The sequence below is a fragment of the Canis lupus genome, chromosome 4 (genome assembly GCF_048164855.1).
Source record: "Canis lupus baileyi chromosome 4, mCanLup2.hap1, whole genome shotgun sequence".
In the NCBI taxonomy this organism is placed as follows: Eukaryota; Metazoa; Chordata; class Mammalia; order Carnivora; family Canidae; genus Canis; species Canis lupus.
In genome coordinates this window covers 8677876-8699237 of record NC_132841.1, presented here as the reverse complement: position 1 = coordinate 8699237, position 21362 = coordinate 8677876, and the positions used below count along the sequence as shown (strand labels likewise).

General features: G+C 41.5%; 1 protein-coding gene and 1 long non-coding RNA gene across 8 annotated transcripts in view; one reads left to right on the top strand and one right to left on the bottom strand.

The window, feature by feature from the left end:
• DISC1 (DISC1 scaffold protein) overlaps window positions 1–21362 on the top strand; it is a 349132-nt gene that overhangs the window by 127685 nt on the left and 200085 nt on the right. For all 7 annotated transcript variants that reach the window (XR_012029320.1, XR_012029321.1, XM_072823068.1 and 4 more), the window contains exons 7-8: window positions 11958–12012; window positions 16505–16607. Coding sequence is in view for 5 of the 7 variants with exons in the window: in XM_072823068.1 (XP_072679169.1) it covers window positions 11958–12012; window positions 16505–16607 (158 nt within the window). In the remaining 2 variants the exon portion in view is untranslated. The remainder of the gene's footprint in view (window positions 1–11957; window positions 12013–16504; window positions 16608–21362) is intronic.
• On the bottom strand, window positions 5893–19684 carry LOC140631809 (uncharacterized). Its single transcript, XR_012029322.1, has 3 exons — window positions 19419–19684; window positions 6288–6340; window positions 5893–6181 (listed from the first exon to the last, which is right to left on the bottom strand). It is a non-coding gene; the product is annotated as an uncharacterized lncRNA (long non-coding RNA).

Here is a 21362-nt window from a genome sequence, read left to right as displayed (position 1 = left end):
TCCTCCCATTTCCTTTGGAAGGTCATCATTATAGGCATTGAGAAAAGTATACCAACCACAACTTGGAAGAGAAGAAGGGTTGGAAGGGAAGGAAGGGATTTGAAACAACCAACTCTCTGGCTGAGTACAGTTGCCACTCACCCCAAGAAGACAGGACCCTGGCTTCTGTGTTTGCTGAATGTATTTGAGAAGTGCAGGGGAGGAATCTCCCCTTATAGATTTAAAAAAAAAAAAATGTCATTTTGTACTAGATTGAGTTTACTATGATTTTCTACAAATTCTCTGTGCTTTGTTTCCATCATGGAGTTTCCAGTGTGGGTCTGTGATTATTTAGGTAGGTTCTTCTTGGGAGGCTTGTAATTTGTAGACTCATCCATTTCTCTTTTATAATTTTGGAATCAGATTAACTGTTTTCAGCTAGAGCTCCAGGGATAGGAGATAATCATTTTAAACTGATTGCAGCCAGTTCTCCTAATATTGCAATTGCAAGTGATCTCTCAGCATACATGAATGCATGTGGCCTATTTTAAAAGTTTTTCTTCTGGTATTTCAATTTTTTATTTTCCACGATTATCATCTTGAGAACTGTTCTGTAGTTAACCTCTTTGCAATTTGGGTGTCTTCTACAATCTTCCACTCCTTTTCACCAAATTCTTTTATTCCTGGCATATTCCAAGAATGTTTCCCTGTTTGTAGGTTTTATGTTACTATTCCCTGCTCTAACTCTTTGGCGTTAACACACCACTAGACTGTTCTTCCAGCCTTGAGCTGGAGGCTGAAAGCTCTTCCAGTGAAAGGTAATTCAGTTTTGGTCAGAAAGAACCTTTTCAAGTAGCTACAGGGAATAACCCCAGGTTGGAAATGCCAGCTCATTACTTGGTGGAAATTTAGTTAATTAAGAGTACTTCTGTCCCAAGCTGGTAAAGGGTGATTATTAATCTATCCTGTGCAGATTCCTAGGCTACTGGGATGACCTGAACCAGAATCTTTGGGGTTTTGTAGGTGTTTGCAGGGGGCCCCTGTGCTTTATACATTGGGGACATTTTCTTAAGATGTTCATCATGGCTGCTATATCATTACTACTGTGTACATCCTTTTGGACAAATTTCTTCAGCTTTCTTTTTGAGTTGTTTTGATATTGGTGTTTGATTTTTTTTTAAATTAAGTTACTTGTTTAGGCAACTGGATTTTCCCCTGCTGTTCATTCATTTTGTTCAGCAATGGTCTATTTTTTGCCATCTTTACCCAGTAAAATGTGTAAATCTTTAGTTTACCCACTGAAAAATTTTAGGAAATGAAATATATAATATTCTCCAGTTTCAGGAATATGACTGAACTGTTGATTTGTCAGCAGATTTTGAAAGAGTCTGAGAGAAATGTAAGATTTAAACTGATTGTGCAGGCTTTAGCTGTGCATATGCTTGTTCTTAGCCAGACAATAGGTAATTAAAGATGACTCAGAAAATCATCATAAACCCAAAGCAGAAAGTATAACCTTTTGGGCAAACTCCATAGTTATGGAAAGTCTGCATGTTTATAAATTTAGGAAAACAGTATACATTTAAAAATAATAGTATTAAGAAATGCAAGCAGTTCAGGGTAGTTCTTTAAAAAATCCTGGGAACAATGAGACATTACTTATTATTTAATAGTCAGAATTAAGGAAGTGATTGAAATGGAAATCTGAAGTTGCCTTTGGATCACTTAACAGAGTAAACCCAGAGGCAGCTCATTTTCCACTAGGATCAAATTTTAGTGTTTCCAGGATTTAACTCACAGCAATTTGGTGGAGAAAATCTCTATAGCACAGAACTGAAATAGTTTTTGAATGTTTAAATACATTTGGGTTATGATAATAGTTGAAAATGTGGAGTCCACTTGGTTACCAGTCTTCAAAAAATAAGAGGCCAGTAATTTAGTTTCTCATTGTATGTGAATAGGTATCCCTGAATAACTTGAGAGGAAGGGGTAGAGAGGAGTACTTATGATCTGAATGTAAGGCTATTCATATTTTTCACTCCTGCTCTCATTTCCTCTTCATTAGACAGCATAAGATCCCTTACAGACAAATGCCTGCAAGTCAAAATGCTTCTGGCATATGAATTACAGTTACAGTTTGGAGTAAAGTGGTTTGAGAAGCACTGAAAGATCTGCTTGAATTAACACTTGGAGTATTTGGGCAAGCCAAATACCAAGTTAATCAGTTGAAAATAAAGCTGTGATTTTTAATGGCACTGGCCTCAGAGGCAAGCTGTGACTCCGTGATGTCAGGCAGTCTCCCAGTGGGGGGTGGGAACTGGCGTGTGCATGCACATGCACTGTATCTTATCCATATCAGCAAGACTGATCTTCATATCAGAAGACCTGAAATCCAGTACATTCAGTACCAGCACTCCTTTTCTCTGCTCTGTATTTCCACATCAGCGCCCTGACCACAGGAAGTCTTTCCTACGAAGCTGGAAATCCTTGTGCGCTCTCACTCGTTCTCTTTCTGCTATCTCCTTCGGGAGTACTTACACAAGCTTAGATGTATTTTATTAAGAAGAATTTATATCTCAATCTCAGTCTGCAGAGTTAGTTGGAGAAGTGAGGCTTTACCACAAAGTGAGGCTTTACCACAAAAACTCTGGAGTAACAGAGTGTAGTATTTTAGAGTTCGGACATAGGATCCCTGAAATTCAGAGAAAGACTCATTAAGTCACTAATGTGATCCATCCATATCCAGAGAACCAATTAAAGGGCTGAAAGTCTGAGTATTTCTCTGACCTCTTTTCTTTATTTCTTTCATTTAATCTCTTTTGCTTGGGGCAGAGAGGAAAACATCACATGTATTTTACTCTAGTTAAAAACCCATGTGCTTGATTTCTGTCAGATTACTCAAAACTACTTTCTTATTCTGCTACGGTAATGGTTATTCGTATGAATGCTTTATTAAAAACCTTTCGATATTTCATTCTGCCCAAGATCCCCAGGGTGAATATAAGTATCTGTCACATGAGCAGACACTGTGCCATGTTCCTGTGCTGCCAATGACCAGAACAGAGATTATGTGCTGTGCCAGCGGCAGTGAGGATGGCCACGGGGTACCAGAGCTCTGGTAACAAATCTCTCCCCACTGTACTATGCAGGCTTCCCAAAGAGTAAATGTCTCAAGTAACCAGCTCGATAGCTTTTAGAACCACATAGAATGGCTTGCTCCTGGTGAGTATTTGTGCCCTATCGTGCCTTCTCCGGATCCTCCAAAGTCTTGAGGAATTCTTGGCATTTTTGTTGTCTGTGCCCTGTGCATGTCCCACTGGTGACATGTGACATTATCAGCTGTGAGGCAAGAAGGGTTCAAAGAAGGAAAAAGGCCAAACTGATAAAACCTTGCATTTCCTAAAGCTGTTTTTGCTGTCATTTTCTTAACCACTTGCCCCTGACAGGTTAGAGGACTGAGCAGTAATTGGCAAGGTTGTTAATGTCAACGGATTCCTGTATTTTTTTTTTTTTTTAATTTAAGACCCAAGTAATTCCTGTGCCTGAGTGGCTATCATTTTGACCTTTATATCATTTCTAACTTGTTTCAATAACAATCTCTCATTCTTAAACTTATTTTTACTAAATAATACATGGGATGGAACTACAAATGGGGAGAGGGAAAGAAGGGCAGGGAGAAGACTGTTTGGAGATGAAATTGATACTTCTCCTCCTTTCCCAGAGCTTTCTGCTAAAATGAGACTTCAGGATCAGGCCACATATACACAGGGAGGAGATGGACAGGCAGCTGCCAACAGATAGCAGCCTTTCTGCACAACTCTGTTCTGAGGGCTTAAAATCTGTGTCTTGCTTAGAAAAATAACAGACATCTGGCCTCTGTTTCTACCTCTGTCATCAAGGTCATCTGGCACTTTGTATAACCTATAGTAAAAGAACCTTGGATGGTAGGATTGAAAGTTTCTTAGAGATACTTTGGCTCAACTGCCTCACTTTGTGGGTAAGGAAATAGAGCTCCAGAAAAAGTGACTTTTTCCAAATCTTGCAGAGAGTTAGTGGAATGGTGGAATTCTCAGAGCCATTAATATTCTTTTATTCAGCAGAGGTCATATGAGACTAGGGACACAGTTTGTTCCTCAAAGGCCTGTCTTTGGGGCAGGTATGTGGTTGGCTTCCTGGGTGTGAGTCTAATGTGTCAGGCCAAGGCTGGTACCAAATGTGGTGGTGGCAGAAGGAAGCATTAAAAACAAGGGAAGACCACATAAAGTGAGAGAAGTTTCTCTAGGACATGAACACAATGGAGTTAATTCAGGCCCACCTGATAGCTGTGGCTCAGAGGAAGGAGACCAATGGAATACCTGATCAACCTTGTCTTCCCACCCTGACATCTGTCCTTCCTGCCCTGCTATTGTGATAGGTTTTATTTGTGAACACCCTGGCCTGCATGGCCAAGAAATATCCACACCTTCAAAGTAGCCACTGCCTGACGAGAGCTTGGGCCTGTAGGTATGTTCACTACAGTGTGTGTTCCATCCTTGAGAGGAATACCCTGAGAATACCCTGGGAGGAAGCAGTCTCATGGCTCTTTGGGAAGGCATTCTGGTCTTGGCTGCTTGGCCCAGCTCTGGATGGGCATGTACCTTTGGCCTCGTGGATGCTTCACTCCAAGAATACAGAGGATTAGGGCAGGACCCTCTGATACCTATATCTATGGGAAGTATTGAAAGTATTACTAAGAAAGGGTACATATTCAAGTTTCTTATAAGGCTTTTGAGTTATGCTTTCCTAAGTCTGGAGAAATAGGGAGTGAATAGTAGTTGGTTGCTATTTGACTGGAGTGTGAGATTCTTTAAACAAATAGATACCTAATGCAGCACTAGGCTATTGAGGAAGATTAGCAAAACACTCTAAGTTTTACAACTCTGAATTTTACAGAGTGACCCTCTGGCCTTGGCAGCCTCGCAGCAGAGAGGACTCATTTGCACTGGGTAGAGATAGCCTCCAGGCTGAGACCTCTGGGTGCCCTTTGCACAGTCCTGATCCTTACTTCTGACCTTCAAGCTCTCCACATGTCTCCCTCCCCATGCTAGTCTGCATTAATTTGTTAGGGCTGCCATAGCAAAGTACCACAGGTAGTGTCTTAAACACAGACATTTATTGTATTTAGGTGTCCAAGATCAAGGTATGGACAGGGCCGGTCTTTCTGAAGACTTTGAGGGAAGGATTTGTTCCAAGTCACTCTTCTTGGCTTGTAGGTGACATTCTTCTCCTTGTGTTTCTTCCCACTGTCTTCCTTCTATGTGTTTTTCTGAATCCAAATTTCTCCTTTTTATAAGGACACTAGTTATACTGGAGTAGGGCTCACTCTAACAGACTCTTTTTAACCAACTATATTTGCAATGACCCTATTTGCAAAAAAAGTCACATTATGAGATGCAGGGTGCAGGGTGATTAGGACTTCAAGATATAAATATTTGGGGAATACAATTCAGTTATACACAGTCTATTAAAGAAATCATCCAAAAGAGATAAATCAAAGAGAGCCAGAGTTCTAAGAGATGGGTTTCAGGAAGAGGAGTGGAGATCTTACTGAGTAGACTAGATTTTTAACCTCTTCTTCCTCATATGAAGCTCCACCTACAGCAAGATGGTCAAGAGCAGTCATGGCCTTTAATCTTCATTGATGTTGGGACAGTAGTGAGAGGTGGGGACAAAGATGGAGCCTCTCACCATCCTGTGGGTTGAGTATCCTCTGGTAGAGGTGTGGATGTCTCCACTGTGCCTCATCTACAGCAGTCACTCTTATCCATGGGGATATGTTCCAAGACCCCCCCCCCCCGCCAGTGGATGTCTGAGATCATGGGTTGTACCCAACCCTACTTATACTGTATATTTTCCTATACACACATACTTATGATAAAATTTAAGTTATAAATTAGGCACAGTAAGAAATTAGCAACAATAACTAATAATAAAATAGAACAATTGTAACAATGTATTATATATGATAAAAGTTACATGAATTTAGTCTCTCAAAAAATCTTGTACTGCACGGACCCTTCTTATGATGATGTGAGATGATAAAATGATGATGATATGGGGTGAGGTGAATGATGTGGGCATGTGACATAGCGTTAGGATCCTATTGACCTTCTGATGATAGCTTGGAACATCATCTGCTTCCAGACTGGTTGACCACAGGTAACTGAAACCATGGAAAGTGAACCATAAATAAGGCAGGGACTACTGTATTCCTTAGGAAGAAGACAAGAGGGTGAGTAGCACTCACTGAACAAATATTAAGTACTCACTGTGTGCCAGGAACTTCTCTATGAAAGATCATTGCCCTTGCACAGCTTTCTGTCTAGGGGGAGAAGGCAGAAAAAACAATCAGTATAATAGGTAAGTAGATTACATAGTAGGTTAGTAGGTAGTAAATGCTGTGGGGGAAGAATAGGAAAGGATGTGAATTTGTAGTTTTAAATGGAGTGGTCAAGCTGAGCTCCCTGAGAGGGTAAGTTTAGAGCAAGGATTTGAAGGGGGGCAAGGGGCTGGCCTGGTGTGTGCCTTGGGGGCGGTGGGGGCATCTGGGCAGAGGGATCTGCGCCTCCCAGGGAAGATTGGAGGCACTGTCAGGTGGCCTCTGTGGCAGGTTTGAGCCAGTGAAGGAAGGGATTGGTGGTTAGAGATGCGATGGCAGGTGGGCCATACTGGTCCTTGGCTTTCCCTGGGTATCCTGGAGCCAAATCTGAACCAAGCAGTGGTGAGGGCAAAGCAGGAGAGCAGCTCACAGGCCTTTGTAGCATTTCAGAGGTCAGTGTCCATGGGCCAATGTGGTAGCAGCAGAACTGCTTCTTCGGTTGGCCTGTTCTCCCTTAGAAGTGTTTCTTATCTCAAGTCTTCGAGCCCAAATTACCTGGCTGATGGTCTCCTGCATACATCTCCTTCTGACTAGTCTTTAGATTTTTTTAGATTTAGATTCATTACTGTGATTGACCTCCATTCCATCTTCCCTTCTAGTTACTGCTGGAAAGCAATCTGTCCCTCCCCAAGCTGACCTTTTTTATTACTGATAGTTTTGACACCAATGGTAGCATTCTTATGGTGTTAAGAGAGATCCTTTTCATTCCTAAACTGAAACTCAGGGATTTTTGAGCTCCTATACTAACCCAGTGGTCCTGTAATCACTTTTTTAAAATCAAAGACATTCTTATATAAACTTTTCTTTTTAGAAAGATTTTTTAAATTAATTAATTATTTATTTAAAAAAGCACAAGCAGGGGGAAGGGCAAAGGGAGAAGTAGAGAGAGAATCTCAAAGCAGATTCCACGTTGAGCATGGAGCCCAACGTGGGGCTTGATTCCAAGACCTGAGCCGAAATCAAGAGTCAGATGCTTAAGTAACTGAGCCACCTCCTTATGTAAACTTTTCTTATAGCTGCTCTTCAAATCCTTAGCTACCAATAAAAATGTTCACTTATCTATTGTAGCCTCTCGGTCTGCCACTTGAATCAGTTGCAAATGGTACTGTCTGTTAGTCTGAAGCAAACACAAAAAGCTATCATGTTGTTTGTTGTCTGCCTGCTGCTATGGTGAAGTAACTTTTTTGTTGGACTCTAGAGTACCAATATGTAGGATCTTAATAACACATATGATTAATTGTGTGTTAATTTCAGTTGAAAATTGAAAGTACCACATGTTTTAGGTTGCTTGGGTGGCATAACAATGTACCACAGACTGGGAAGCTTCAATAACAGAAATTTACTGTCTCACAGCTCTGGAAGCTAGACGTCTAAGAGCAAAGTGTCAGCAGCTTTAATTTCTCCTGAGGCCTCTCTCCTCGGCTTATTGATGGATGTCTCTCCCTATGTCACCACATGGTCTTCCGTGTGTGTGTGTGTGTGTGTGTGTGTGTGTGTATGTGTATGTATGTGTATCCAAATTTTCCCTTTCCATAGAGACACCAGGCATGTTGGATTAGGGTCCACCCTAATACCTTGCCTCTGTAAAGACCCCGTTTCCAAATAAGGGTCCATCGTGAGGACACCAACATAATGAATTTGGGGTGAGAGGGACACAGTCAACTCAAAATTCACCCCTTGACTCCTCTGCCCTTATTTTCTTTTGCCACCACCAGCTCCAGGCACATCTGCCCCTGATGTGCTTTCTCTGCAGCACATTCTTGTCAACAGTCTTGATTTTTCTAAGACTTCATTTGTTGAAGTTGAATTTTGGTCGTATGACTTAAACACTAGTTTGTGAGTGAAGAATAATGTGCATTTACAAATAATGATAGTGATTGCATTCTGAATGTAACATAATTCTAAAAAAGGATTCTAAAAGTCAGCCTGGACAGTGAGAGCATGTTTTGAATAAGTGCACATCTTCCAGGAGAGGTAGTGTAAGCTAGTGGTTAGGAGAACAGGTAGCTGGGCTGCCTGGGTTGTCATTTACCTTTTTACCATCTGGCTGACTCTGGGAGAGTTCTGTAAATCTCTCTTTGACTGAGTTTTCTTGTCTGAAATTGTAGCTATTATAGTTCCTACTTCACAGAGTTGTGAGGATTTAAAATGCTAACATATGTAAGGAATATAGAAGAGGGCCTGGTACATAGTAAATGCTCAACAAATGTTTGGCACTACTCTTCCCAGGTTGGCGGCTTTGAACAAAGATACTCAATTTGAGTAAATGAGGTCTGATGTGTTTGTTAAAACATTATTTGTGGAAATAGTGTATGTGCTTCCAGGGTACACCAGCATTGGTATATTTGATCTAGGAGATAGTTCTCATTTGTCAATAATATACCAGCTTAGAAGAAACATGAGGATTAATTTTTATCATTGAGGTACATGTAACTCTTTTTTTAAAGAAAATATTTTATTTATTTATTCATGAGAGACACAGAGAGGCAGAGACACAGGAAGAGGGAGGAGAAGCAGGCTCCCTGCAGGGAGCCCGATGCAGGACTTGATCTGGGGACTCCGGGATCACACCCTGAGCCAAAGGCAGACGCTCAACCACTGAGCCACCCAGGCGTCCCACATGTGACTCTTTTTAATAAACATTTAACTTATATAATTTGGAGGTTTTCAATTTGAATTCCTGCTCCTGGAATCCTGGTTCAGGGGCCACGGGGGATGGTAGAGCACAAAGTGTGTGGAATCAGTGTGACATTGTTTGTACTCCAGGCCAGACACCTACCCTCAATCAGAACAGATCCCCTTGTTATGTATTTAATATATATATATGTATATAAATTATATATGTATTTAATATGTATATTTTGCAGTTCTATGTAAAATTTGTCTGAAAGAGTTCTGCTACTAAAAATAGCTTGAGAACCACTAGCCTGGTTTGTAGATTATTCATATTCTTTTGCCCCCTGTTGCTTTCATTCTCTGTATACCCCAGGGATGCAACTAATGTTAATATTAGCCTGAGCAAAACATAATTAGGAAGGTAAATCTACTGCAAAAAGTAATACAGCATAAATTAAATAAATTAAATATAAATCAAATCAAATATGAAACAATGCATTCAATTATCTGCATCACTGCTTCCCTGCTTTAATATGGATATTTGAGAGGAGACTAGTTTTCTTTCTGTGATAGAACCAGGGCTGAACCAAGACCACTGAATTGTGTCAACCCCTGGAAGGATGGTTCTTGACCTATTGAGCATAAGTTAAAGACACTGCTATTTGGTCAGCTAAAATTTCAGGGTCAGTGAGTAGATCCACCACCTATCTATCTTCATTGTTAATGCATGAACTAGTCTTTGTGTGTGGCTGGGAACACCTACTTATAAAATGCTATTAAATGCTCATATAGGATTAATTTTGTGACGAACTGTTTACTGAAAAGTTATTAGTTGAATGGACTCCCCTTAGCCTGGCAAGGGAAAATGCATTTCCACCCACAGAAAGTTTGAAATTTGGACAGCAGATATTAGCATGAAGCTAGTGCTGCTGCTGGAATCGGAGGCAGAACCAGAATAGACACATCTTTGACACCCTCTGCCCTTCTCTCCCCAGCAGCTCAAGAAGCTTAGTCTGTTCCCTGCTTTCCATGTTAGCCTACCACTCGAACTTCCCTCCCTTCAAAAGATCAACTTCCATCCTGTCGGCTGGAACTCTCCAGGCAGGATTCCACAAGTGCTTTCTCACCGTTCCCACTGAGCACACTGATTTTGGTCATCTCATGACTCCTGAATTCAGAAAATTCTGCTGCTGCATGCCCTGCTCTTTGTCAGCTGCCATCTGACCTCAGCTCAACTGGGTGTCCCTCCTCTGTTGAATGTAGGTCTGGATGTGAGGATGACTGGCTTAGAATGGACCTGCCCCAGTTCCATGGCAATTTGCAATCCAAAAGAACTTGCTTATGCTCAGAAATCACAGATGAGTGGAGGTGATAACATTCAAAACCAGCTCTTACAGCTGAAGAACAACAGCAATGGGCAGATTGGCCACCTCCCTCTAATACTTTGCAACCCCCGACCAGAGAAACTTGCCCTGACCTACCTCCCCACACATACCCCAGGAAACCTGACCCTCCTGCTTTTGCATCTGTCATTTTGTTAACTGATCTCCTTTCTTCTAGTACCTATATCCCCTTTTTAAATGTTTTTTTTCTTTTGGGCTACTGTTTGGCAGCAGTGAGCTGTTGACAGATAAGACCCAGGTCTTTATGCTCTGAGTTCCTAACTTACTAGGTGCCCAGTAGATGTTGAAAGAATTAATGAATTTGTGGATAAATGAATGAATGGATGAATGAAAAGCCCCAGAGCATATGTTTTCAGCAGCGGCATATGAAAGGGTCCCCACCTTCCTTTTCTTTCTCACTTCTGTCCCTCTTCCTGCCCTTGGGCCTTGCAGCTGGGTCTCTGCTAAAGGTGCCCACCTGGTTTGTCACATTCAGTGTCCCTCCTCCAAATCACCTCTTATAGTGCTGCCTAGTTAAATTTCCAGAAAATCCTTTCTTTCCTATTGCTCTCCTGCGCCCAACTGGGATGATTTCCTGTTGCCTGTGGGATAAAGCTCTGTAGCCCTCAGCCCGGCATTCTGTATTGACTATTGCTTGTTCTTGATCTTCCTTTAAGAATTATTTTGATTGTAAATATTCTAAACACATTGAAAAATATAACATCTACTCATTTATCCACCACTGAGATTAAATATATACAGCATTTCCTCTATTTGTTTTCCTAAATAAGTAAGCACACATTGCAGATGCAGACAAACTTCCCCTTCTGTCCCTTGCCCCACTGCTTCCCCTTTTCATCCATCACAATTCACCTCTGCGATCCATATGGTCCAGTTGGACTCATCTTTTCCCTGAAGTTTTGTTTTTCCTTCCTTTCTCTTGAGGCCCAGTTCACTTTTTGCATCTTCCAGGGAGCTGTCCCATTAGTTCCCTTGTTTTCTAAGTTGCTACCCACCTTACTGTCTCCCTTGTGTCTTTGGAGACAGTATCTGCCTGTGATAGGTTTTTTATTTTTTCAAAGATTTCATTTATTTATTTTAGGGAGACAGAGAGAGAGAGCAAGTGCATGAATGGCAGGGGTGGGGGGTGGGGGGGTGGGAGCAGAGGGAGAGGGAGGAGGAAAGAATCTAAAGCAGACTCTGCACTGAGCAAGGAGTCCAACAGGGCAGGTCATCCTCCTTGGAAGGTAGTTATAAGAATATAAATTTTTATCTCTGCTTCCAGGACATCTGGGTTGTTCCTTTGCCCTACTATGGAGATGTGTACTATGGAAAGAACAGATTCTAATACCAGCCCGAGTAGAGCATAATTACGGAGGGGAAATCTGCTTCCTAGTAACATGTTAATTCCACAGTCAAATGGAACCAATTTGGCATCATCTTTCCCACTGTTCTTTAGCCTTTGGGTTGATGGAAATTTCACTGTCTCATAGTGTTTCTGTACGTGGTGGTATAGAACTATGATCTCAAGAAGACCAATGTCCTCTTTCTAATTCTTCTAGCCTCCAGGAACGGATAAAATCCCTCAACTTGTCACTTAAGGAAATCACTGCTAAGGTAAGTAACTTCATATGCCCATTTTATAAAGTCTCTGAAGTTTTCTTTTGATTTAATGTCATGTCTAGTTCACATGAGATTTCATGGCTAGCTCGTGGCTCTGGAAGAAGTATAGACTCTCTAGAACCATTCTACAGGCCAGGTGATGGGCCCAAAGAGCTGGGAATGAGGGCTGCTCCCATGGTAGAGGTCCTGGCTTCTGGTCCCACAGGGGTTGACTGGTTCAGCCTTTGCTTCACAGGAGCCATCAGTGTTAGCGAATGGAAAATGAATGCTTTTGTATACCATCAAATGCCTTTGTATGAAAAGGCTTTTGGGATGGGAGTAATCTGAAAAGTTAATTGCTTTTCTTCCAGGAAGGCAGGGTTCAGGGATACTCACAAACAGGTTTTAGAAAAGGCATAGTAGGTGTTTTTAAACTTTTTAAACTGACTTGGAATAATTTTGCCTATTTTCTCTGCCACTTATACTTCAAATCAGGACCTGATCTGTACAGAGATAGTGCACTCCTGCATTATTCCCTGGGAGCACGTGTCAATTCAATTAAATAGTCAATGTCATGGTTATTAGGATAACCGCAGTTTACAAAACAGAATCTTTTCCTGCAGAGATAGTTTTATGTGACCGAGTTATTGACAAACTGAGAAGTAGGACCAATTACTCTGCGGATTACTAACTGTGTGGTAGAGAACTGGGTAGGAATTGTTAATTATTTGTGTTAGGTCTGAGAGCCACGGCTGGTTATGAGATGGTCAGAATGTAAAAAGAGCTGGTGTCTGAGCAGAGAGCAAAGCAGACGAGAGTCCACTGGCCTGAAAGGAATGTTTTCTTGCCCTCCCTCAGTGCCCAGGAGAGAGGTCAGGAAGACCTGCCAAAGGGCTTGCACATCACCACAGCTGGGCTGAGACTGGGGATGTATTTTTGACGAAAGTGTCCACAGTCTTCCTGGCCCTTTTCCCCCCTATTTTTGTATCCATTTTCTGAAAAAAAAAAATTGAATGATTTTGCTAAAAAAGTCACACAGCAGCAGTTTGATAAGCAGTTACGTTCTGCTAGAACATTTGCTGGAAGAAGAGCAAGATGAGACCCAAGGTACAGCTTTATGCAGAACATGCGAGGGGTTGAATCCCCAGGCAAGGCTGAGAGACCTTCTTCCCTGCTCAAGGAGACTGACTCAGTTTGCCCATTTTGTCATGTGAAGCAGGAAGGGAAGTGCTAGAAGGCATACCTGAATTTCTGCTATATATGTTTTGGTGATATTGCCGACTAGTATTCATGTTCTATGGATGTCTGCCAGGTGACCTCCAGATGGAGCCACTAGGGAGGTGAGGAGAGGCCAAAGCTTCCTGCATGGGGCAGGAGGTAGGACTATTCCTTCTTCTGTATTTTCTGGTGTAAATACGTGCCATCTATCAGGAGCATCCTAATTTTTGGGCAAAATTAAAAGGTGGAAGTACTTTAGGGTTTGGATTTATTGAGCATTGGAACGTGCTGTGTGTATTCTGAATGAATCCCTATCCCAACAGTGAGCATACAGGTGTGTCTATTAGAGAATATACATGGTGTTTATATAGCAATGAGTTTTATAGAACATTTTATATTATGCACACAAACATATTACCATAGGCATATGACAGTGGGATTTGTTGATAATCTCCAGCTACTGTTAAAGCTCTTGGATTTGCCCAAATGCCAAAAGTGATTGGCTTTGTTTGCATACCTTCTCTAATGCACTTACAAATAACTTAAAATTCCCTTGCTTTTCCATAAGATAAAGGAATTCATATCTAAGATTTTATTAAAAATTTTTTTTTAAAGATTTTATTTATTTATTCATGAGAGACACACATAGAGGGAGAGAGGCAGAGACACAGGCAGAGGGAGAAGCAGGCTCCATGCAGGGAGCCTGACATGGGACTCAGTCCTGGGTCTTCAGGATCATGACCTGGGCTGAAGGCAGCATTAAACCGCTGAGCCACCCGGGCTGCCCCATATCTAAGATTTTAAAATGTAAATTTAGAAGCTCCACTTGATAATGAGTTCCCCAGGGTCCAAAGTTATCTGAAAATACAAAGGAGACACAGATTTTCTAGGGTGTGTATTTGTGTGTATAGGTGGGTGTGTACATCCACACATACATGAATGTGTATGTATATGGGGGACATATATTAGTCCACACAGAATTGAAACAAAACTGTCCACACAAAACAACTTTACACACTAGACTTGTTTGACTCATGACCTTGAGGCAAAAATTACAACTTGGTCCTGTTCCTTTAGTATATTAGATATATAGATCTGATATTCTTTTGATTCATCATCCAAAGAGAGATGGAACCTTCATTCATTCGTTACATTTCTTTGACTCCATGGTTCCCAAACCAGGTAATTAAGGGATAAATGAGATGAAAGAAATAGTTGGAAATAAATGGAATATCTGGTGATTGGTAGATATTAGATTACATCCAGCAGTGCTTGAAAGAATGTACATTGCAATTTAATAAGACTTAGAAAGTCTGTCTCATATTAACAGTGACAGCTAGAAGGATAGATTTGTTCAACAAAGGAGAAACTGACCCAATTATGATTAATAGAAACTGTTAACTAAAATCAGAAAGACTGGACATACATTGGATGAGACATAAGAATTATGGCTGGTGTTATGGACTTGGCAGAAATGTTCTTGGACTTTTGATGACATTCTTGGATGGATGGAAAGGGATGTGCCCATCATCGGGCACTGGGCCAGCCTGAGACTGAGTGCTATGAGGAGCAATCCAGAGCATCTTCTTTTTAACATGCAGTTCTGACTCCTGACAAATCTCCGGATTATTTAGAGGGTCTAGGAATTATCACTTGGGGCATAGAGATGCTCATCACTTCTGATGCCAGCTTTGGCATGGAGGCGACTGCACTGTCACCTTCATCCAGAGAATGAGTTTTGTAGAGATTTGAGAAATTACAATTGCTTAATGGAAAAGAACATATTTAAGGCCAAGAAATAGTATAACAATTTAGGCAGGATGGGTGAGGTCTGCTTTGATTCCAAAAATAATTTCAATTTTAGTCTGAGATAAGCCAAACAATTCAAATTGATGGTATCTAGCAAGATCTAGATTCTTCTGGGGAAATTAAATTTTATATTTTCTCTGGGATCTATGAACCTAACAGGATTAATTTTAGTTTTTGAATGGAATCAGATTTTTATCCAGAAAAGAAGGATCATTTGTGGGCCACCCAAAATGTCTCTATACACATGTTCATTGTTATTCAACTGAGTTGTGTACTTTTGTTGAACTGGATGTTTTTCTCGTTTTTCGAGGTAGCTCACTGATCTGAGTATAGATATCAATTTAATATGAAGTTTTTGCTTTAAACAAAACGAAAAAAATGTGAAGTTTTAGTTTCAAACAAAATAAAAGATAATCTAAGATATTTGGAAAAAGAAAATGAACTTTAAGATTTTTTCTATTTTTGGGGGATCCTGGGGTGGCTCAGCAGTTGGGCGCCTGCCTTTGGCCCAGAGCGTGATCCTGGAGACAAGGAGATCGAGTCCCACATCAGGCTCCAGGCATGGAGCCTGCTTCTCCCTCTGCCTGTGTCTCTGCCTGCCTCTCTCTCTTTCATAAATGAATAAATAAATTAAAAAATCTTTAAAAAAAAAGATTTTTTTCTATTTTTGAAAGAGCAAAGAAAATGTAGGAAGTGTTTAGGTATCCTGGAAAAATACATGATAAACCTATAAAACTCATTGAGGTCTACTTTGTCTAATTTCAATTCTGACTTACCAGCAAATCTCTGCCCTCAAAGTTTCATTAGACAACATCTACTGGTAATTAGTCTGTCCCTCTGCCCTTGATCTCAACTACTGTGTACCTTCACTTATTGCTTACTGTGTGCCGGACAAGAACAAAGTGCCTGCTTACATAGAACTTGCATCCTCGTGGGGAGAGATACTAGAAAAACAGAACAATAAAAACAAATCATGTCAGCTGGAGAAGACATGGGAAAAACACCATGCAGGGTGAAGGTGGAAGGGGAGGGAGGGTTGAGGAGGTTGCTATTTTCTATAGGTAATCAGCCAGGCCTTTCTTCCCAGGTGATGTTTGAGCAGAGCCCTGAAGGGTATGAGTAAGCTAAGGCACTTGGGGCAAGAATATTTCAGAAGGGAGTAACCATGGGGAGGGAGAGAGGGAGAGAAAGAGAGCAGGGTGAGGGGCAGAGGGAGAAGCAGACTCCAGCTAAACCGGGAGCCCAACGAGGGGCTCAATCCCAGGACTCCAGGATTGTGACCTGAGCTGAAGGCAGATGCTTAACCGACTGAGCCACCCAGGCAGCCCTACATTGTTTGCTTTTAAATAACTCTCCTTCAGTTATTCCTTATCACCCCTCTTAATTGCTTATAAATCCAGAGATCTCCAACCGGCTGCTCCATTGCCTTCTGATTTTGACTTGAGTGAATGCTGATTCATGGCTGTTTCTCTCCCTCTAGGTGTGTATGAGTGAGAGACTCAGCAGCACTCTCAGGAAGAAAGTGAATGACATTGAAACCCAACTCCCAGCATTACTTGAAGCCAAAATGCTTGCTGTATCAGGTAACTGGATGTAGAGGAGACATTGAAGCAGTGGAGTAGAATAGTGACAGCTGCCACCACAGCCAGGCTTTATCCTTGAATGACACTCTACTTGTTACTTATGTCTTGGACATTTCAGAGCTTTAGTGGGAAGTATTACTAAAACTCATGGAAGAAATGTGCAGCATGGCTTCCTTGTAAGACTCTTAAAGCTACATATGCACATATAACAAAAAAAAAATAAGTTATTTGTGTAGGTATCGTATTTTGGACTTCCAATTTCTGTTTCTTTAAGAGACCAGAGGTACTCTGCATACCATATAATTCTAGGAGATGTTTAGATAGCATTATGTGTCTGTAGAGGCCCCATGGAGATGGTTGGGTGAAGTCAGCCCCTTCCTACAGGGGCTGATAACATGAGACCAGGTGATGCACTCAATTTAGTAGTCTAGTCAGAGATATTAGATTTTTGGAGGGTTCTCAGTGGATCGTAATCCCTTCTCAATCCTGTAATTATTAGGAATATATTTTTCCATTAATTAGTAGGTTAAAAAGACAAATCTCTGAAAATAGTATTTTACCTTATCATTTGAATAGGGCTTTTAGACATTCCTCTATATTGTTATTTTATTTTCACAACAGCTATGTTAAGTAGGTGGGAGAGATATGGTGTCCCAATGAACAGATTAGGAGATTGAGGCCCTGGGGCATGTCCTTTGGTTAATTCACTCAATTAACTAAGTGGTGGCAGAACAGGGGCTCAAGTTCATGTGTGATAAATGGATTTTTAATCCAGTTATGTAATGACATCCTCCAAGTATTCTCGGAGTTTTATAGGTTGCGTGAACCTACAGCTCATCAGCTTCAGAAGAATCATAAAAATTTAACGAAAAGGTATAATAATTACATGTATGGGTTTTAAATGGCATTTTAAGAAGAAATACAATAATTGGCAGCTTCTGCTCTTCAGATCATTAAACAACTAATGTTGGCAGCTAACGAGCAATTTGGTTCCTGGTGCAGTCAGGCATATTATTTACAACCAGTACAACATCGAAATGTGAATGTGGGGCTTGGCTCTTAACAGCTTCACATGCCATTTACTTGAAATTATGGCCCCATTTTCTAAGAGAGAAAAAAAAAAGATTGAACACAATCTTTCTTCTGAGTTAGTGGTTTTGCCTTTCTTAATCCATATATCTTCTTGAGGAATACAGGTGGATATGTATCTATTAAGCCCAAGGGAGGAGATGGATCATTCAGGCAGCAGAGATGTCCCTCTCTCAAATGTGAATAATTTCTTTTTAGAATCCCAGGGAAAATTCTTAAGATGGTATATTGCATTTGGGGCCTGGGTTTTGTCTTTAGTTTTGTGATCAGCTAAGAAAATCAGTGAGGCCTAGTTGGAGGAGGGATGACCTAAATTAGCTGGGATGGGAACTCACGTCTCAACATTCCTGCTTCCTGATTACTCTGTAGTCAGTGGGCTGTCCCCATGGGCTGGGGCTGTGCCAGGATGGTCATCATCCTTTTTCATCTCTACGTAACGTGGTTTCTATTTTCTTTTGAGCTATGCTCTACAGCAGGGAGGACCTGAGCAGGGAAAGGCCCTTCCTTTAGGATCTTGACAGGCCTACCTTAGCACATTCAGAGTGGCAAATCCTCACTCCATTAGACAAAAGCCATGACAAACCACTCCAGGGGAAAGAAGCCCTTCTTCATTTTGGTCTGTCTGCTAGAATGCTGAGAGGCAATGCCCTTGGGATTCTTGGAGGCACTCTTGAATGAAAAGGGTCTTAGGGGGTTCCCTTAAGAGGGCTTTTTGTCTGTCTGAAAGTTTCTTTGATTCACTCATTGATTTGGTCTATAGACTGTGACTTCTTTTTTTTTTTAGACTGTGACTTCTTAATTTGAGAATCAAATTGGCTATCTGCAGAGACTGGGAATAAGAAATAGCTTTATTTGCAGGCTCACCAAATCCTAGCTCCTTTATATTTAATAGTGTATTCTTTAACTCTCTTCTCTTTTCGTGCATTGTATCATAGGCAGTGACAGGATGCCTGGCAGGCACTTCTGTGTTCTGCCTGGAGTCTTCTTGGGTGTATGACCAACTTCATTAGCAACTTTCTTCTCTATTACTTCAGTTGATAATGATACCAGACTTTCTGTTACTATATGGCAAGGAACTCCTTTCCTCCAGCTTTCAATTATATTTTTCTTGCCTCCCTTTTATTCTTCACTGAGGCCTGTCAAGGCTTCTGCATGCCACCTGATCCCAGAATCAGTGCTTCAGATTTTAGGGGTTTGTTACAGCAGCATTCAGACACCAAAATCTGTTCTCCTCATTGATTGTTGCATAATAAATCATCCTCGAGATTTAGTCACTCAAAGCATACCCATCATTTATTTTGCCTACGAATCTGCAATTATTTGGGCAGACCCTGGCAGGAACAGATAGGGTGGTTGAACGGGAGCTGGAGAATCCACTTTCAAAGAAGGTAGCCCAACCGAGACAAGGAATCATTAACCTCTTTGCTACCCTCACTGAAAACTTTATCCTCTGCCCCACAGTGATTGCTTTGACCTTCATGCCTTCTAGAGAGTGTGTAGTGGGTACGGGTGATCTGGGTACTATTGTTAAGATGTCAACACCAGAAGTTGGGGACTGTCTCCTTCTCTAGAACTGCGCTGGGCCCCCTGTGTAACCACCGGCCTCTAGTGATGAGTGCTTGTGCCTTTGCTCATGTATGCCCTCCTCCTCACAGCTGGGACCTCCTTGACACTCCAGGACTTTTCATGCCCAAACACAGAAGATACTTAAGTGGTGGTTACCTGGTATAAGACTCAGTAGCAAGCATCTTTCCTGCTATTGGCCTTCTGTCTCAGGCTCTGGGTCTGCTCTGCTGCTCAGACATGGTCCTGGATGGGTCCTCAAGTCCTGTAACCAGGCTCTGTCTCCATCTATGCTCTGTAACCTGAGTAGTGTCCCAGTCTTCATCTGTATGGGGCCTGCCCTGCTCTGACCTCTTCCTTTCCCCTAGGATCAAAGCCTGGCTCTCTGCTGCCCAGCTTCTGATATTGCTCGGATACTGACATTGCACGTGCATTTCTGGCTCCAGCCTTTCCCTGCTTGGATCACCCACTATTGTTGATGCCATCCATCTGTTGAGTCACTGCTGCTTTTTTCTTGGGCTTTGCCTGGCACTCAGAAGATAGTCAATAAGAGTAATTGTGTTAAGAAAAACTGCACCTCATTTGTAGATTGCTGAGCCCCAGAATCTGTTATTTTCATACCTCCTTTGGGTCTTCCCTCAGTTTGTGGTATATTTTCTTTCCCACCTGCCTCCTATTATTTGTTTCCAAGGAATAAACAGTTCAGATCATTGTTTATTCTTTAGTAGCATACCAAGATGTCTCAGGTACTCCAAGCCATTTTTTTTTAAATTATGGTTCTATCCAATTTGATTTTTCTTTTCCAGAGAATAAAAATTAGCTTCGTTTAAAATATCTTAGTGTCTAAATGGAAGCTTATCTAGACATAAACAAGATTTTCTAGATAAGCACAGAATGTTTCCCTCTCTCTAAAAAATTTAGATCAGTGGCTGGAGGAGATGATAGGCCCAGCAAAGATTTTTCAAAGATGCTATCTGTCCAGTATGGAAATAAATGAGGCCCGCCAAAAGAGAAGAAATGAAAGCTACTTCAGAGCTTACTATAGCAAGGGAGTCAGCCACCATTACCTGTGTTTTGGCAGAGACTCAAAGGCAGGCAGAAAATTGGGAAAGCTTCATAGTAGAAAAAAGGGAAGGCTTCAGGTTTACTCTGACGGGAGCCTGGGGGAGCTAGAGGCAGGCTAATTAGAGCATCCTATGTAATTGGTTAGGGGAGCATATTTGGCTTTCTCTGGCTGGTTTGTAAGTTGGAAGCAAGGGCAAAAATTAGGGAAGCTGTCAATTATTAACAAAATCCTGCCCATTTTGGACCGATTATTATAGACATGATTATTTAGTTTCCTGGATTATTAATAGAAATAGCAATCTGGCTTCCTATGGCCTGCCTTCCTGAACTGGCTGTTGTAGATATGGGGGTTCATTTCTTGGGCAGGTTGCTGCAGGTTGTGGGACAGAGTGCTATTGCTCTGGATGATCTGGCCATTGTCTGTTTGTATATTTAGTCTCTCACCAGGTACCACAATTTTCAAGCTGTTAGAAGCAGTTTATGTTTTACATAAAATCCCGTGTGTGCCGGTGTTATATTCCCCGTCTTAACTGTGAAGTGTGTGGCCGTCTAAAATGTTTGATGTGCAAAACCAGTCAGAGGGCTCTGCTCACATAAAGTGCTTGTTGCTCTCTCAGGAAATCATACTGACTGGAAGAAAGTGATAAAACTGACAGAGAATGGCAGATTCCAGCCAAAGGAGCTTCCGTAGACAGGTGGTGGAGTGGTAGGGGGAGTATTGGCAAGTGCTGGTTTGTAGCCTTTGCTCTGCTAGCCCAAGTTCGTTCGTTCGTTCTTTCTTTCTTTCTTTCTTTCTTTCTTTCTTTCTTTCTTTCTTTCTTTCTTTCTTTCTTTAAGTTTATTTGTTTATTCATGAGAGACAGAGAGAGAGAGGCAGAGGGAGAAGCAGGTTCCATGCAGGAAGCCCAATGTGGTATTTGATCCCGGGTCTCCAGGATCATGCCCTGAGCTGAAGGCAGACGCTCAACCACTGAGCCACCCAAGCATCCCATGCTAGGCCAAGTTCTTAGCTTTGACATCATGGAGGGGGAGGCTCTG